Below are 16,869 nucleotides of genomic sequence, written 5' to 3'. Positions count from 1 at the left end.
TGTGTCAATCTATCTTGTTGATGGAAACCCACCAAATTCTCAAGTACGATAGAAAGATTTTCTTTATTAATGATCCCAACCGTATTTCTTTAGATACAGGAGTTTTGAACTCAAATACTTAGGAGAAAACAAGTTAAGATTGCATTATCCTGCAACTCATTACCAGTAACATATTGCAAAGCGAAACAGCTTGGAAAAGAGGGTGGAAGGGAAGTGGAGTGAAGGAGGGAAGATAAAGAAAAGGAATTAAGTTGATCAAATGGAATTATTCTTTTCTTTTTTTTTTTTTTAAATTCTTGGGAAATACGAAGTCCTTGCAAGCGCAGCTCATTTCTGTAGATTATTTTCCAAACGTGTACAAAATGGAACCAAAACGGAGAATCCCTTAAGAATCTGAAGAGGTGCAACATTAAAAGCTACGATTATCCAGTAGCAAGGGTTCCAGCCTTCAGTTGCCAGTCGCTTCCTCCTCCTGTGCCCAAGAGTTAGCGGGATGAAAACGTCTTCCCCCTTCAAAAGGAAGAGAGTAAGAGTGAAGGCTACTTTCTGGCTGACTCTCCCTCCCACCCCACACTCCTGGACTAGGAATGGGATCCCAAAGCGACACCAACAGGAGATGGAAAGGGCTAGGGATTCCTCAGGCAGAGGTACGGAGGAGTTATAGGGCAGGCACTGAGCTCCAGCTTTCATAGATTGGATTCATCACCCCTCTGCTCCTACTGAACACTCTGGGGGTACCAAGTAATGTCTGTGTTAAGCCCATAAGAACATTAAATATACTGAGTTAGATGAGAGAATCACTTATCCACAATTTCCGGGAGGCCTAGATCTTGAATTGCAGACTGGGCTCAACCTGCTCCTAGTACTACCTGGTCAGTCAGTTCAGGCCCTGCCCACAAGCTTATACCTTTTAAGATTAGTAGAGAGCAGTTGCTTTAATCTTTCACCATGGGGGTAGGCTGTTCAAAAAAGTCACCCCAGAACAGATAAGGGTGATGGTTGAACAACATGATATAATTAATGTCACCGAATGTGAAGACTTGCTAAAATGTCAAATGTTCTGTTACATATACACTTATCAAAAAAAAAAAAAAAAAGAAACCCCAAAACATCTAAGGCTAAAGGCACTTCATGTTATCATGTGGTGACTAGACTCCGGTTGGAACACTTGCCTGACTTTAGGCTCCTAATCATAGTGGCCTTTTCTACTCAGTATTTCCTGAAAAGGGCCAGCTTTGTTTTGGGAAGAGGCTTGTTCCAAAAGACAGAGGCTGTAAGTGGTACCTAAGGGAATTCAGTAAAGCAGCCTGGAAAGTGGAGCTGAAAACTATGAAAACTAGAGCAAAAAATACAGGGTCTCAATTTTTCCTGCCCTGAACGTCTCACCTACCCAGAAGTAAAATCATCTTTAATCACCCCTCCCTCCAAATATAAAGCTCATGAGCATTCCACTCTGGGCAAGAGCACTGAGGCATGCTGACTCTGACGGTCAGCTTCTACCCAGGGCCCTGTTTGTCACAGTGGCCAGCCACCTCCTTCCATCAGGTTCAGGGTGCTGCAGACTCCTCCCTCTGCCCCATGCTGTGTGTGGGTGTCCTGGCACCTCCTGCCCACAGCTGGCTAGTCTTATTTTAACATGTTTACCCTCAAGGTAGGAGCCTTTTTAAATGGGTGAACCTCAGGAACCCTGAGCTGGAGCCTCATTATTGTGTAGAATGAGCACTGTGTTGGAGGATGTCTCCTGGGTGTGAGAATTTTGTAAACTTTTGATAGGTTTGCCTGTATTTCTATGAGATAAGCCTCCTTACTATGTTTCCCAGTTACTATGTTCTCCTGAGAATGTACTTATCACAATAAGCTATTCCTAGTCTTCATTCAGTCATAGTGGCCGTATTCTCCCTGACTCCATTCACTGTTTCCAGGTGTTATTGGCTCCCTGTTTTGCTTTGAGGCTCTGCTCTGCAATCTTTCAGGACTGCTTTTCTAGCTTCTGAGCAGTCAGTAATGCCTTTGCAATAAGGAATAATGCATTGCAGTGGTAGTTTTCAAGAGGCTCAGGAGCTCTTGTAAGTTATTCTTACCCTACATTCAATCTTAGGGCCCAACCATTGCTTCCACGTGTAGCAGGTGGAATGCACTGCTGTGAGCAGGTCTGTAATACTCCAGGGTGACTGTTTCTGTTTCTTAGCTGTGTTAGTACTGCTTCTGTTATAATGAAGAATATGTAGTAGTGCTAACTTTTCTGAGATTCAAATTACTTTACTTTTGGCTTTTGTAGTAATGAAAAATGCCCTTGTAGTGGTAACTTCCATGAGATAAAACAATGTGGGCTGTCAATACTTGCTTTTGCAGTGAGGAAGCATGCACTGTACCATGTTTTGAATAGTTTCATTAAAAAATGATAAAAAGGTTAAGAAGAAGGAGAGTAGAATAAAACGTACGTGCAGTCATTGCCCGGTGTCTTCATGTTTTACCTCAGGCTTCGCAAATTTTCAAGGAAAAAAAACAAACGAACAAAAACCCGATTTTATGGTTGACTCCTACTGGTAGGATTAACCACGTCCAGCATCCGCTGGGACATATGTGATCCCAGATAATGGGTATCAAAATCCATAAATCATAACAAAAATTCTGAATTGGTCCTTTAATCAGCATGCCTTCCATTAGTGAAAACACGGCATCAACAAAAAACTCAAAGGAGAAAATAACTGGGTCACCAAAGGGTTAATTCAACTGGCACAAAAGACAGGAGATGAGCACCTGTGACCTTGAGAACAGGACTGCCTAAATTTCGCCAGGAGGGGAACCAAGGCCTGGCACCTTGCGCAGATGTGACTCCTTAGGCTCCATATCACCCTGGCCTCTCCTGCATGCAGAGCACACACTGCTTTTTTCCATCCAAAATCCCTGCTGAGAAATAGACCAGGAAAGAACACCGGTGGTTCCAGGCCTACTTACTTAATGTTCTTAAGCAAATTATTCCATTTCTCCAGGAAGTCCTTGAGAAAAGACCAGACTGACCCCTCTGGACTCAGGCCCAAAGAGAACACTACTTATCTTAGCAAAATGGTCTCTCTGCTGCTTTCTAGATGCCATTTTCACAGCTCATAAAAATATGGAGACATGGAAACCCAGCCTGGCCCATTCAGTAGTGAAAATCTGTTAACTCCATCATCAGTCTGTTACTAGCTATAAGCCCAATCCTGCCTGCCTCACATGTAGCTACTGCCCAGAAACCTGGAGGGTCTGGCCACCAATGTCCATTTTTTATTTCTTGGTGAGCTCAGGAGAGGAAGGCGGTCTTGCCGTGGCCCTGCCCTACTTACGTGATTGTTTTCATTTCTTTTTTCTCGGCATCTGGGCGTGCACGGTTCAGCACCTTGAGGAAGTCGGATGTTTTTGCCCGCATCCGTGTGTGAATATAGGCCTGCGAACAAACACAACAGGTACTGAAGCAGTCGTGTATTAGAAAGACAGCTCTGATTTCATTAGAAGTTAGCAGGAAGGTCTGTTAGACCTGGGGCCACGCAGAGAAACAGGAAGGCTAGCATATCCACTTCTCTGTAATGAACAGGGATGGGGAAGAAGGGAGAGAGATGAAGAAAGGCATGGTTTCCTGAAGCCTCTAGAACTACCTACTTCGAGCCCCTGTCAACAGCCTGAACTACAGGAATGGCGTTTTATGTGATCATCTCTGGTGGAGAGGAGACATGGAGCACAGGAAGCTGAGATCCGGGGGGCAACTCTCACCTTAGAGCACTTGATGTGGTAGTGCAGGTAGTCCCGAAACGTGTGGATCAGGTTGATGGTGTTGTCTCGGGCACTGGTGTTGGTGTGGCGAGGGAACAGCACTGGGGGGTGAGAGGCACAAAGAAAGCGTCAGGGTGGAACATAAATACCCAAGGGTCGGGAAGGACAGCAGCCTACAGTTAATCTCTCCCTGCTTAAGTTCAACCCACTTGCTTCATTACTCCCAGGCTTTGCCAGGGTTTTCTTCTTGAGATGAGAGAGGCATAAATGGTATAACCAGGCGAGGTGTAAGTAAGTGCAAATGGAGGACCCCAAGAAAAACGGAGAGATCATGGAGGAAAAACAGGGCTACCGAGAGGAAGGGCTTGATCCTGAGCTTGACTCCAAGCCTGGATTCTGTGGCTGAGCATCTGAAATCTACGACCAGTCTGCCATACGTCTACTAGTCCTGCCTCTGCAGGTCAGCAAAGTCTCCTTGGAAAGGTGATACTAACCAGCTATTTGGGTGGACTTTGGAGAAAACGGTTTATCTTAAGAAATCAGGGTTAGGAAACAAATCCTGCCTGTCCTAGGTCGCTGGTGCTGATATACAGAGTAAGCATTCAGAGAAACTAGGTTCCAGAGAACAGCCTATATTCTTGCTTTGAGAGCCCAACACTAAGGGTCTGAAGACCCAAACCTTCCAAGCCTTGATGAGGGCAGGGAGGGAGGAGGAGCTGCTTTGGCTGGGGGCTGAGAAAAGCCCATCCCATGGCACCAACCACGTGAAGACCCATGTGGTACCTTTCGGTCCTTGAGCAGACCTGCATGCCCCCCCTTCCCTTTGGCTTTTCGGAATTCTCTCCATCTCTGAACCTACTCTACTCATTGGTCTACCAGCAAAATGCCCCGAGTATGAAGTTTGGCCAAAATGAAAAAGAATGCCTTGTAAGAGTGAGACCCCTGTGTCACTCTTCCCTGGCCTGAAAAGATACGAACACTAGCACGGGAGATTCACAGAATCTATGATGTAACTGACTGTACTAACTGACTGTAGGTTTACCATGATACTATGTATCAGAGAGAGAGGCTGCCAATTAAACTATGGCATGCCATGAATTACAGGATGCATCTTGGCTTCAGAGATATTAACACATACAGAAAAATGTGTATCTCAGATTTAACGAACTATGGTAAATCAACTCACTTGATTATCATCAATAAGCAGGTACACCTTTAATCCTGAGGTGAACTAAATACAACTTCACAAAAGGAGACATTTTAATGGCATCAGATACTGTGTGAATGAGCTGTTACTCCAAACCACATTGTAATAATCAGCCAGCTCACAAGGGTGAAGCAACTGTGGGAAGGAAGACTTGAATTTCTTCGATCAGAAAGTGGAATGCGTGAATCATGGCTGGAGCTCAGGGTTAATAAGCAAAAAACCAAGAATGTCAAATGACAAAGAATTCCTATCCAGCTGCTTAGCAGCATCTATGTGACCCTAACCCCTAACCCCTGACATCAGAGGCTACCCTTTCTCCCCTTAAGATTTAGCAAAAAAAGGGAGAGGGAAAGAAAAAGAAAAAGAAAAAAAGAACAGAAACAATTACTGCACACAAATAGCACAGGGCCTGCCCTCTAATCAGTGCCCCATGACACCCCTCCTACAGTCACGGCAATGGCAATAGGAACAATTTGGTATGCCTGCTTGTGCTCGCCTTAAAACTCTAACAAAGGTTCTGTCTGCCTGGAGGCATCCTTCAGTACAAACCATTAACAGCTGAACAAAAGCTGCAACCTCGCCCGCTTGCTTACCGAAGGTTATGTAGCCAATGTTGTCACCCACAGCAGCATCGGTGTCTTTCAGCTCAAGAGGAGGTTCCCTGTGGCTAAAGAGGACCTGTGGGGCTGTGTGGCTGGCTCTGCGTCCTTCTTTGAATTCCTTCCAAGACGAAGCAAAAGCAACCAGAAGAGAATTTTACGTGTAAGATGAGTGAGAAGCAACTTATGCTATGCGGTTTGCCCTATGGGGTGTGATCTTTGTAATCCTCTGGATCAGCAAATGGCTAAAAACAGAATACACTGAACCTGAAATATCACAAGTGCTGGCTGCTACCAGTGCACTTCAGATTCAAAAAGGAGAGATTACTAAGTACTTAACAAGTCAGATCTTTAAAATGTGATAGCAGCTTTGTTAATCCTTTCTCTCTTGTTTTGGATCCAAACATAGGTGATAAAATCCATCTGAAACTTCAACTAAGGTAGAAACAGACAACAAACTGAAAAGCACTGGGAGAACCAGAGTAAACTTAGATTAACTTTAGGAAAAAGACTACTGCTTACTCTTTATATTAAAATTTCAGAGTAAATAGAATCTAAGCTTTAGCTTAAGACCTCAAGATAAAGTTTTAATTCCTTTTTACTTTGCTTATAAAATAAATCCCCCGACGGTCCGACTAATTTTCCATCACTCCTCTCACCCCATCTCCACTCCTTCCAGTTTCATGAATAACAGACTTTCTCCTGGCTCCCGGCCTTTGCACAAGACTTGTTTCACTGAGGTATTTTAGATCTCATTACTGTTTGGAATTCATCAATCAGAACTCTAGATGTAGGCTCTTCTTGGGGTCAGGAGATAATGGAGTTAAAGAAGCCAAGTTTTCTTAGAGTTCAGAAAGAAAGGGAGACCGAGTGACATGAGAATTGGAAGTCTGATTTTCAGTGTTGGCTACTGGATGACCCCGGACCACCACTCTGCCTAAGAGCTCACCCATCTTGACAAAATCCATCTATCCTCTCATCAAACTACAGAAAAATGACTGAGGATGTAAAAACCAGGCCATTCCTTCTAGATTCTAATCTCCAAACCTCCCACTTTTACAATCTGTACAGTCCTATATAAATAGACAAGCAATACAATACACCGTTCCCTCAATCCAGATTGGCAAAAACAGAGCTAGATTTTCCAGAAAGGCCAGTAAAACAGGATGATTCAAATTCATTGGGTGGGTCTTCTAAGACGATGATAGAGGGATGGAACCAAGGACCTCCTAAGTTCTCTTAGGCAATGTACCCTTACACAACTGATTTATCTGGAATGTTCTTCTGCTGCTCAAATATCACCATCTCCAACAGCCGGGGGCAGTTGGCTTCTTTCTCACTGGGGTTTTCATGTCTTTTCTATATACCTCTATTATGATACTCTTTGCAGGTAGGAAGAATATACACTGAACAGCAAGCCCTCGGCAAGTTCATGGCAAAGGAAGGGTAATACCAAGGGAGTCCTAATGCCCAGTCAGGACCTCGCCTGTTTTACCCTACTGTCTCCCAAGCTAGCACTGTTTGGTTTGTAACAGCTGCAAGAAAATAAATTATCATAAGTTGGGTTAGTTTAACTCCCTTTTGAATACATTTGGTTCCCCAGAGGAAAAATATTTGAAGAGGCAGGGAAAGAGTCAAGATGATTCAAAATGGAAATTCGTAAACAAGGCTTCTGTAACTGTCCTTCTCCCCAAAATATCTTAACAAATAACAATGGTTCCAAAGACTCAGACACAAAGAAATCAAGCTCAGACAAAGAGAAGTCTGACTAGTTCTGAAAATACAACCTATGGAACACAGTTTCTCTGATACTTTTGTTCCCTTTTCAGTGATCCTGAACCAAGTCCTCAGCACTACTATAATTTAACTGCCAGAGAAACACCACGCCATGACAGCTACGCACACTCAAAACTGTGCATAAGGGTACACGTGTGTGCATTTTTCTGGCAAGCAGGTCCACAGACTCAATCAGATTCTCAGTGTTTGGTGACTCAGGAGTTACAGTTTCGTAAGACTTCTTTTTTTCTTTTTTTAGGGGAGTGGGGGTTTGAGGGAAGAAGTCAGGCCAGTTTCCTCTCTTAGGTAACTCTGAAGTAAAAAAGGAGAAAAAAAAGCTAAGATTCTAGGAGAAAAAAGTAAATTCCTCAGATAATGGATCTTGATTTCTATCCCTTTTACTCAATTGTATAACCTGGGATTAGTGAGAAGTGTGGGTGTCAGGTAGCTTTTGCTAACAGGGGAGACAGGATCACCTGAAAATAGGGGAAAAGAACCAGAGAACAGTTGACTGTAAATAAGCCAGCAGATCCCTAGATACTTTTGTAAGTGTCCTTTAGAAAAAGACTAATGAATACATTTTTATAGCAAGGATTAATTAGAAGAGAATTTGGGTAACCAGATCAATAATAAAACGTGCTGTTACAGTTCATCTGTCAGCATATGCCAACTTGTATATAAACACTTTCTCATAATAATATTCACTGTGGTGAAATTTTCTCTTTACAGCCAAGCTCAACCATTGCAAAATAAAGGAGGAAAAAAAAAAAAAAGAAAGTAGAAAGAAAAGCTCTGCTCTGTTTTCTACCACTGTACCTCCAGCAGGGCCCTCAATGCGAATTTGCTCAGCATGCCCTGCTAGCATTTTCTTGTGTTTGTTAAGTGTCTCTAAGGCTCCAATTCACTGGTACATGTAGTATGTTCACAACCAGATGGGGTATTTGTAAAACTGTGATGACTTATTAGCATTTCATCAGTTCTGTACATGGAAAATAATACATTTAAGATAACTGGTCAACAATATGCATCAGTGCTGGCATTATCCTTGGGCCAATCTGATGTCATGTCTCTGCTTCTCCTTGATGCCCTTTCTTAAACAACACTTTTTAAAACAAACAAACTCAAACAACCCTTCATCCTCATTAGTGTCCCTGGGTCCCTTCGTTACGTATATGCCAGGAATACTGCCTCTTTTTCCTCCCTCTGGCTAGGATGTCTTTATAACATTATGATATGATTTCTCTCTTCCATCAAAGCACAATTTATCATAAGAAAGTCAGAATAAACTCAAAACACATACAGAAATCTAGTATATAATAAAGGTAGTATCTCAAATCAGTGGTGTAAACATGGACTTTTAAATAATTCCTACTGGGACCACTGGGTAGCCACATAGATGGACCCTCTTTCATACTACATACCAGAAGAGACTCCAAACAGATAAGAAAGATTTGTACGTAAAGCGTGAAACTAAAAATATGAGGGAAAAAACACAAGTAAATTTCTTTATAACTCTGGAGTAGAGAAGGTCTATGACTCAAAATCTAAAACCTGAAACAGATGACTGATCAATCTGACTGTGAAAAATAAACTTCTACACAGAAAAAAAACAGACAAAAAAACACAAGTCCAATGACAAACTGGGAAAAAGAGTTCCAACAGTTATCACAAGCAAAGGGCTAATTTCCCTATTACATAAAGAAACTGATGACATCAATAACCCAATTAAAAAAATGAATAAAGGACATAAAGAGACATTTCACAAGAAAAGAAAAACAAAATGGCTTTTAACGGAAGATATTTGACCTCCCTCACTCATAAGAAGATGTAGATACCGAAAGTCTGACAACCCGTTCTGGGGGAAATGAGCGCTCTCTCAAGCACTGTAGGTGGGAGGGAAATGGCACAACTCCTATGGCAGGAGGGCTGGGCGATATCTACCACAATTATTATGCATTTGTCCTTTGACATGGTGTTCCCACTTGAAGAAATCTACTCTATAAATAAACTACACATGAATAACTACCCCCCCCCAAAAAAAAAAAAAAAAAAACACCCACTGCTGTCGAGTCGATTCCAACTCATTGTGATGTGACCCTATAGGACAGAGTAGAACTGCCCCATAGGGAGGGTTTCCAAGGCTGTAAATCTTTATGGAGGCAGACTGCCACATCTTTCTCCCAAGGAACGGCTGGTGGGTTCGAACAGCTGACCTTTTGGTTAGCGGTCAAGTCCTTTAACCACTGCGCCACCAGGGCTCCCTGGACTGACTTTAAGATCTAATAATATGGAAAGGATTGTTCACCAAGCTCTAATCTGTAAAAGCATAACTGATGGGCCTACTGCTTCTCATGGAATGAACTTTGAAATGATGATGACTTTCTTTTTTCAAAATGATGACTATACTTTCTCTAGTGCTCACCTTGAACCCCACACTAGGACACCCTAAGTAAGTGGGGGAATGGAAACTCCCTTGTCTTTTTTTAAAGACAGGTAAGCATCCCTCAGAGTTTGTCTGCCAAATAACAAGTGCATGAATCGTGTTCTGATCAGGCAGAACACGCATGCTGGCATGGGAAAGCCCATGAGGGCCCACAGCAGACGGATAAATGACCATGCAGAACTCCAAATAGCGTGCCCTGGTCGCAACAGCAGACAGGTAAGTGTCCATGAGGAACTCCAAATAGCGTGCCCTGGTCGCAACTTTCTGTGCTAGGCAGCCATTGTTCTCTTTTCTCCTAGCAATTTAAACCTACTAGGCTCAGGAAAAAGCTCAGATGACTTATTTTGGGGAAAGCTCAGCTAATTAAGTCCAGTGCCCTATGGTCATTCGCAATAAATTACCCCAGTCTCTGAACGTGGAGAGGATGGCAGGGCAGACGGCTTCCTGAGAACAGCCTTTTCACATTCCTAGACACCATATGGGCCTGCATGGCGCCAGCTCAGTCACTAACTGGAGATACTGCTAGTGTAAAAATGCAAGAGGCTCTGTTTTCCCTTTTAGACAAGTGCCCTACCACGTTTGAGGAAGGAGTTTAAATTCATATGCAAAAAAATATACAAAATTCTCCTAAGGAACAAATCTCAAGTAAGCTCTCCAAGATAAGCTCTGTTTAAAGTATAAATTAGTTAAGATGCCTCCTGAAATAAAATGGAGTAAGAGTGGTAAAAAACCAGTCAAATCTAAATATATACTTCATAGCTTTTAAAATTAGTTCATCAGTCTGGATTTAGCCCAATTTCTGAGCTACTGCATTTAATTCCCCTGTCAATTTCTGCATAAAAACACATGAAATGCTTGTCTACAGGCTGAATCTGTGGATGCAAGAAATACATATACTTTCATAAAATTCAGTACTCTCAAATTCTGGAAGCATCAATGTTCCAAATTTTCTGCATTGGGATTCCAACACCAGAGTTTCTGATTAATTAGCCGAAACAAAAAAAGCCACTAGAGATGGATCAAAATTGGGGCTATCTATCACTAGCCACTTAGAAGGCAACATATAAAGTACCCTCACTAGATTAAGCACAAATGTCTTTCAATTTGTCTTGGCAAAAAATATCCTGTCCCAGAATTCTTAAATCTCATCATCCTGCCAAAGAACAGAATGAACGCACAAGTTTTTTGAGAATTTAACCTATGCACTAGATCTTGAATACTGAGCCATCTTAGAAGAAATCAGCCTGGATACCACTTGACCAATGAGTTCTCATATCCTGGAGCCAGTAACTGGCTAGCAAACAATATGACAACGCTACATGGATCCATAATAGCTGAGTCCAACTGCACCAAAAATCCAATTATGAAATGTCCTGCTAAAGCCATTATTATTCTTATTAGATGAGCTTCTTCTGAGGGACGCACTCTAGGATGATCTCATTCAAACTCGAGCCAGTCTCTCCTCTTATCAGTTACCTACTACTTAAGAATCTTCTATAGACTCTTCATTCTGAAAACACCTTAGGACTAAACCAAGCTGAAAGGAGACCTTGAAATCTGAGGAAACACAGAGGATAGGAAACTTGACAGAGCTTTAGGTCAAAGACCCCATGGCAGGAAGGATACTTAAGATTCAGATATACTGCAGGTATGTTTAGTACTCAATTCATCCTCTTGTCCTATCCTGCAAGGGTAGAACCAGTAAGGAAAAAAACTTTCAGTGAGTTTGAGGAGGCTGTTTAATTGACTCTTCAACAAGTTCCAGTATCAAAGAAAAGCTGCTAATTCTCCACTCTGTCTTACAGTGTGTTTTTGTGCAAAGGTATTAATCACCATGCCATGGTGCCCCCGACCCCCATGATGTGCACTCCATACCTGCATGAACACCTTTCCAATGACCACATCATCATCATCTTTAAACACTGTGCTGAAGACTACTGTGACTCTGTCCTTTTTAGACTCAACATACCTGAGGGGAACAAAACCCATGAGAGTAAGTCCAGAATAAGAATGGGGTATTGTCAATACAACTTACATGTGAAGTAGCAGGCTAAAGTCATAAGTCTCTTAATTAATTAAACAAGGCATGCCAGTGAGACTAGGCATTTATGGCCAACAAGGTTGGCATAATAAATGCATGTCCTAAGATAGGCAGAAGATGGAATGACCAAAAGTGGATTTTATTAATTTGTATACACGGTATGACATGGAATCTAGAGTTAGTGATTCTCAGAACTCCACTTTTTAAAATTTTATTTATCTACTATGAGTTTATAGTATGAAAATGATCTAAGAGTTGCAGTAACACAGAACCTATGGTCACCCTCTGCCTCCTGATTATCTGGGTGATATTCCTGAGGGGACTCAGAATAGTGGTGCCTTAAAGGAAAGCCCTGGATTCTCTTTTCATCTTTTGCCAATTCTCAGTATCTTGAGACTTGAAGAACTGGACTTTTTTTTTTTTTCTTTCACCATCCACCTCCTGGCTTAAGGAATTTCATGAGGATAATGCTTCAGTGGGATTCCCATGACTGAGTTTAGGGTCTGACCTCACCATGCTTCTTCCAGTAAGTATCAACCTGATGTGAGCCACACCCAGGCTTCAGGACCAAATTCTATACTCACATGGTCTCATCATCCCTATAATGGATTACTGCCCTGTTCTCTCCTTCCTTGCCCTCTTCTTGGAATTGGAAGTATTTCTCAAAGACAGAGGCAAAACAATTTCGTTTTAACATGCCAGCCTGATGTACGATGGAATCCTTGGAGGCAGGAAGATTTTCAAGGTCATATAGCAAAGAGACATTGTATCCTGCAGGGGGAAAAAACAAAACAAAACCCAGCAGTTATACTTAAAATCCCCACAAACATATATAGCTAATTAAAATATGCTAAATAAAAAACTGAATCAATATCAAAGATGACTGATTAAACATGTGGAATGGAAGAAGTCATAATCTGGGAACTCTGATCAGCAATCTAGTGTTCCAGAGATAGTTGTGTAGGGGAAAATAGATCGTTACAAGCTATGATTTAAGTCACATTTTTTGTCTGATGGTTTAATGTGTCAAGTGCCAACATTGTCAGCAAGTGCCAACCTGGTCAGCAGCTGAGTAGCTTTCTGATAATAAGATATATCCCTTGACATGCCATCAAAAGCCCTGTGTGGGAGGAGGCAGGGTATAGAAAAACCTAAACATTTACTTGTGTGTATATATATATATCCCCAACAGCTTTTATTTGTATACACCGTAAAATTTTCAAAGTAATTTTAAAATATTTTATTTCATTTGGTCTCCATAACAATCTTTTCAAGTAGGTAGGCCAGATAAGGTTATTCTCACTTTACAGAGAAAAAAAGATTCAAAAAAGCAAAGTGACTTGTCAAATGCAGTATGATACAGGCGTAGGCAACCCTATTTTGAGTTGAATGGAACTGGGTCCAGCCTAGAACTAAAACAATTTCTAAGGCCAACTCTTCAGGCAGGGATTGGACTGGACTGTGGGACATAAAGTGATACTCGTGAGGAGTGTGCCTTTTAGCTCAAGGAGATACAAGAGACTAAATGGGCAGCTTATGTCTGGAGGTGCGATGGGAAGGCACAGAAGGTTAGGAGCTGGTTGAATGGACATTGGGAATCGGGTGGGAAGGAGGAGTGTGCTGTCATAGTACAGGCAGAGCAATAAGGGACACTTAATGTATGTATAAATTTTTGTATGAGAGACTAACTTGAAATGTAAACTTCATTTGAACTACAACAACAAACAAACTAACCAACCAAAAAAGAAGAACTGGGTCCAAATCCTAGCCTTGTCACTTTGTAACCTCTAGGATTCTGTTAGCTGATAAAAAGGGAGTGGTGAGATGGGGAATACTGTTGCGAGAATGAAAAGAATGTATAGTATTTAAAAGCTCCTGAAACACAGTGGGTAATCAACACCTCAAACCTCTACACGGTGTTACTATTTTATTTTTTCCCGAAAGCATTCCTGAGGTCTGTTTTTTGTTGGATCTAGCTCTTGGAGGGCATGGACTGTCTAAATCTCTATTCTAGATAGAGCTTAGTGCATTTTTGGCACTCCAATATTAAATAATACTAATCGCTATTCCATTTTGGGCACCCAAAAACCAGATAAGCAAACAGACTACAAGTAAATTAAATGGGAAATGTTTAGAGGTGAGGTTTGCTAGCTTTAAGAAGCCAAGTAAACCAAACTAAATGAAACCACAGCTAAAATCAGACTTTAAGTAAGGCTTACGATACAATGAAGAGAATATACTGAGGGTGAAGAAAAAGTAAAAATCTAGTACGGTCTGCTGAGTTTCCCTACTTTCCTAGATAGATCTACAGAAAGAGAGAAGGAAGGAAGCCTCTTTCACAAGCTTTTATATATTGCATTTATATGAACATAGGGTCTGCAATCTGGCAATATCTGCTTTAGTGGGAGGTGGAAGAAGAGAAGGCCCAGGGACAGAAACATAAGCTCTACCTGTTATGCCTCAGTTGTTCTGAAAGAATTTGGGATTTGAGCTGTGACAAGCATGCCCAAGAGTTTCTACATAATTTTTCTGCTCTAGATCTGATTCTTTCTTTCATTCTTTTTAAATTTTTTTTGATTCCTCTTAAAACCTACAGTGTTATTTATCTTTCAGTTTTTATTTCTGTGATACATTTGGCCCATCAATATGGAGACTAGCATATTTCAGCACTCTTTACGGACTGCTGTCAAAGCTTCCATCTAAACATACTTCTACTAACAAGGTGTACTCCATCTTCTTTATTACATGCTGTTTCCAGAGAAGTCCTGGGTGGTGCAAATGGGGCTAGAGGTTCAAGTCCATCCAGAGGTGTCTTGGAAGAAAGGCCTGGGGATCTACCTTTGAAAAATCAGCCACTGAAAACCCTATGGTACTTAGTTCTACTCTGACACACATGGGATCACTACATGACTTGACAGAATTGATTTGATGGTAACTATTTTTGTGTGGAAACCCTGGTGGCATAGTAGTTAAGAGCTCAGGCTGCTAACCAAAAGGTCGGCAGTTTGAATCCACCAGGTGCTCCTTGAAAACTCTATGGGGCAGTTCTACTCTGTCCTACAGGGTCACTGTGAGTCGGAATCCACTTGATGGCAATGGGTTTGGCTTCCTCTTTTATTTTTGTTGTTGTCGCGTGCTGTCAAGTTGATTCTCACAGTGACCCAATGTGACACAGCAGAACTGCCACATAGGGTTTTCTTGGCTGTAATCTTTATGGGAGCAGACTGCCAGGTCTTTCTCCTGTGGAGCCGCTGGGCGGGTTCAAAATGTCAAGCTTCTGGTTAGCAGATGGGCGCTTAACCTTCGCACCACCAGGGCTCCTTACTGATTAACATCAAAGACTACAGCCTTCGGTATGGATTATATCTTAACATAAAGAAAACAAAAATCCTCACAACTGAACCAATAAACATCATGACAAACAGAAAATACTGAAGTTGTCAAGGATTTCATTTTACTTGGATCTACAATCAACAACCATGGAAGTACCAATCAAGAAATCAGACGACCAGCAAATCTGTTGCAGCAGACCTCTTTAAAGTGTTCAAAAACAAAGATGTCACTTTAAGGACTAAGGTGCGCCTGACCCAAGCCACGGTATTTTCAATCACTTCACATGCATGCGAAAGCTAAACAATGAATAAGGAAGACCGAAGAAGAACTGATGCCTTTGAATTACGGTGTTGGGGAATAATATTGAATATATCATGGACTACCAGAAGAATGAACAAATCTGTCTTGGAAGAAGTATAACCAGAATGTTCCTCAGAAGCAAGGATGGCGAGATTTTGTCTCACTTACTTTGGACATGTTATCAGGGGGGACCAGTCCCTGGAGAAGGACATCATGCTTGGTAAAGTAGAAGGTCAGTGAAAAAAAGGAAGACCCTCAATAAGATGGACTGACACAGTGGCTGCAACAATGGACTCAAACATAGCATTGACTGTGCGTTGTTCATACAGTGGCTATGAGTCGGAACTGACTGGATGGCACCTAACAATACTTTTGCTGTTGTTTGTTTCCAGAAGCAGAAATATCCTCACTTTGGGGCCTGACTAAATGCCTCAGAATTTAGGATGTATCACTTAATCATAGGGATGAAAACACTAATCAGTTTTTTCTACTTTAAACTGCTTTAAAGTTGTATAACACAGCTGTTCTAACCAAAAGGGCCATGTCACCTTTCAATTCCTCTGGAATTGGAATAAACTAGAGATCACCTATCAGATTAGGATTAAATCCTTCAGAATAGATTAAAGCGAGGTTCACATTTTTGTCACTTGAAAATGAGAGAATATTCTCTCTTCCCTCTCTATTATGTGCCGTATACAGAAAAGACGTATTATTGGGGGCTGGGCTGCGAATCAACGTTTGTGTACTCTTAAAAGGCATTTTAATCACCATGCAGAAACAAAGTAGCCCTCTGGCTGAAAGATAACATCATTTGGCCCCATCAAGTAATTGTTAAAAATGACACACCTCAAAATTCCGTACACCCCACTGTCACTAACCTCAGTGGACAAAGTGAAGCCTCTTAAAAGCTATTTTTATGGAAGGAGTCAAAGTGGGAAATGGGCTCACGCAGAAATATTTACAAAATGAATAATATTTAAATAAGTTCGCTGGCTAAAAAAAGCATAAGTAATATAAACAGGGCAAAGGAAACATGTTTCTTTCCATGTCATTCCATACAATTGCTCATATTACTACATACCTGATTCTGGATTTACCAAGAAACTTCCATACACCCTCTTTAATAACTGGAAAATATAAGAACAAATATGTTAATCCAAAGGCCATGATACTTTTGTAACTTATATAGCACTGTATGTGCCAAGCTTCTCCAAACTAGCCTTCTTTCTTTCATTTGGTGGATGGAAAACTAGATACAGAAGGTAAAAGGACTCATCTGAGTTACCAAGCAAAGTCACTCAGAACTGAGATTAGAATCCAAAAGGTTAGTCTAGGGTCTGTTTTTCCATCAAGGCTCCTCTTTCACTCTTTTAGGACTTGACCACACCCTTTTTATGTTCTTTATTTTCCTCCAGATCCT

The 16,869-nt window shown here is 41.4% G+C and overlaps 1 protein-coding gene across 1 annotated transcript in view; it reads right to left on the bottom strand.

Moving 5' to 3' along the window:
• Positions 1 to 47: 47 nt before the first annotated feature.
• The window catches only part of ARPC2 (actin related protein 2/3 complex subunit 2), a 31,080-nt gene continuing 14,258 nt past the window's right edge, over positions 48 to 16,869 (bottom strand). The window contains exons 5-11 of the mRNA XM_004376305.1: positions 16,531 to 16,576; positions 12,401 to 12,587; positions 11,651 to 11,744; positions 5,551 to 5,677; positions 3,751 to 3,851; positions 3,327 to 3,427; positions 48 to 510 (exon numbers count right to left, since the gene is read on the bottom strand). Of these exons, the coding sequence (XP_004376362.1) occupies positions 486 to 510; positions 3,327 to 3,427; positions 3,751 to 3,851; positions 5,551 to 5,677; positions 11,651 to 11,744; positions 12,401 to 12,587; positions 16,531 to 16,576 (681 nt within the window). The 3' untranslated portion in view covers positions 48 to 485. The remainder of the gene's footprint in view (positions 511 to 3,326; positions 3,428 to 3,750; positions 3,852 to 5,550; positions 5,678 to 11,650; positions 11,745 to 12,400; positions 12,588 to 16,530; positions 16,577 to 16,869) is intronic.

This window comes from Trichechus manatus, unplaced genomic scaffold, assembly GCF_000243295.1.
Source record: "Trichechus manatus latirostris isolate Lorelei unplaced genomic scaffold, TriManLat1.0 scaffold00041, whole genome shotgun sequence".
Taxonomy (NCBI): Eukaryota; Metazoa; Chordata; class Mammalia; order Sirenia; family Trichechidae; genus Trichechus; species Trichechus manatus.
The sequence above is the reverse complement of the archived record's forward strand: the minus strand, read 5'-3'. Positions and strand labels throughout refer to the sequence as shown.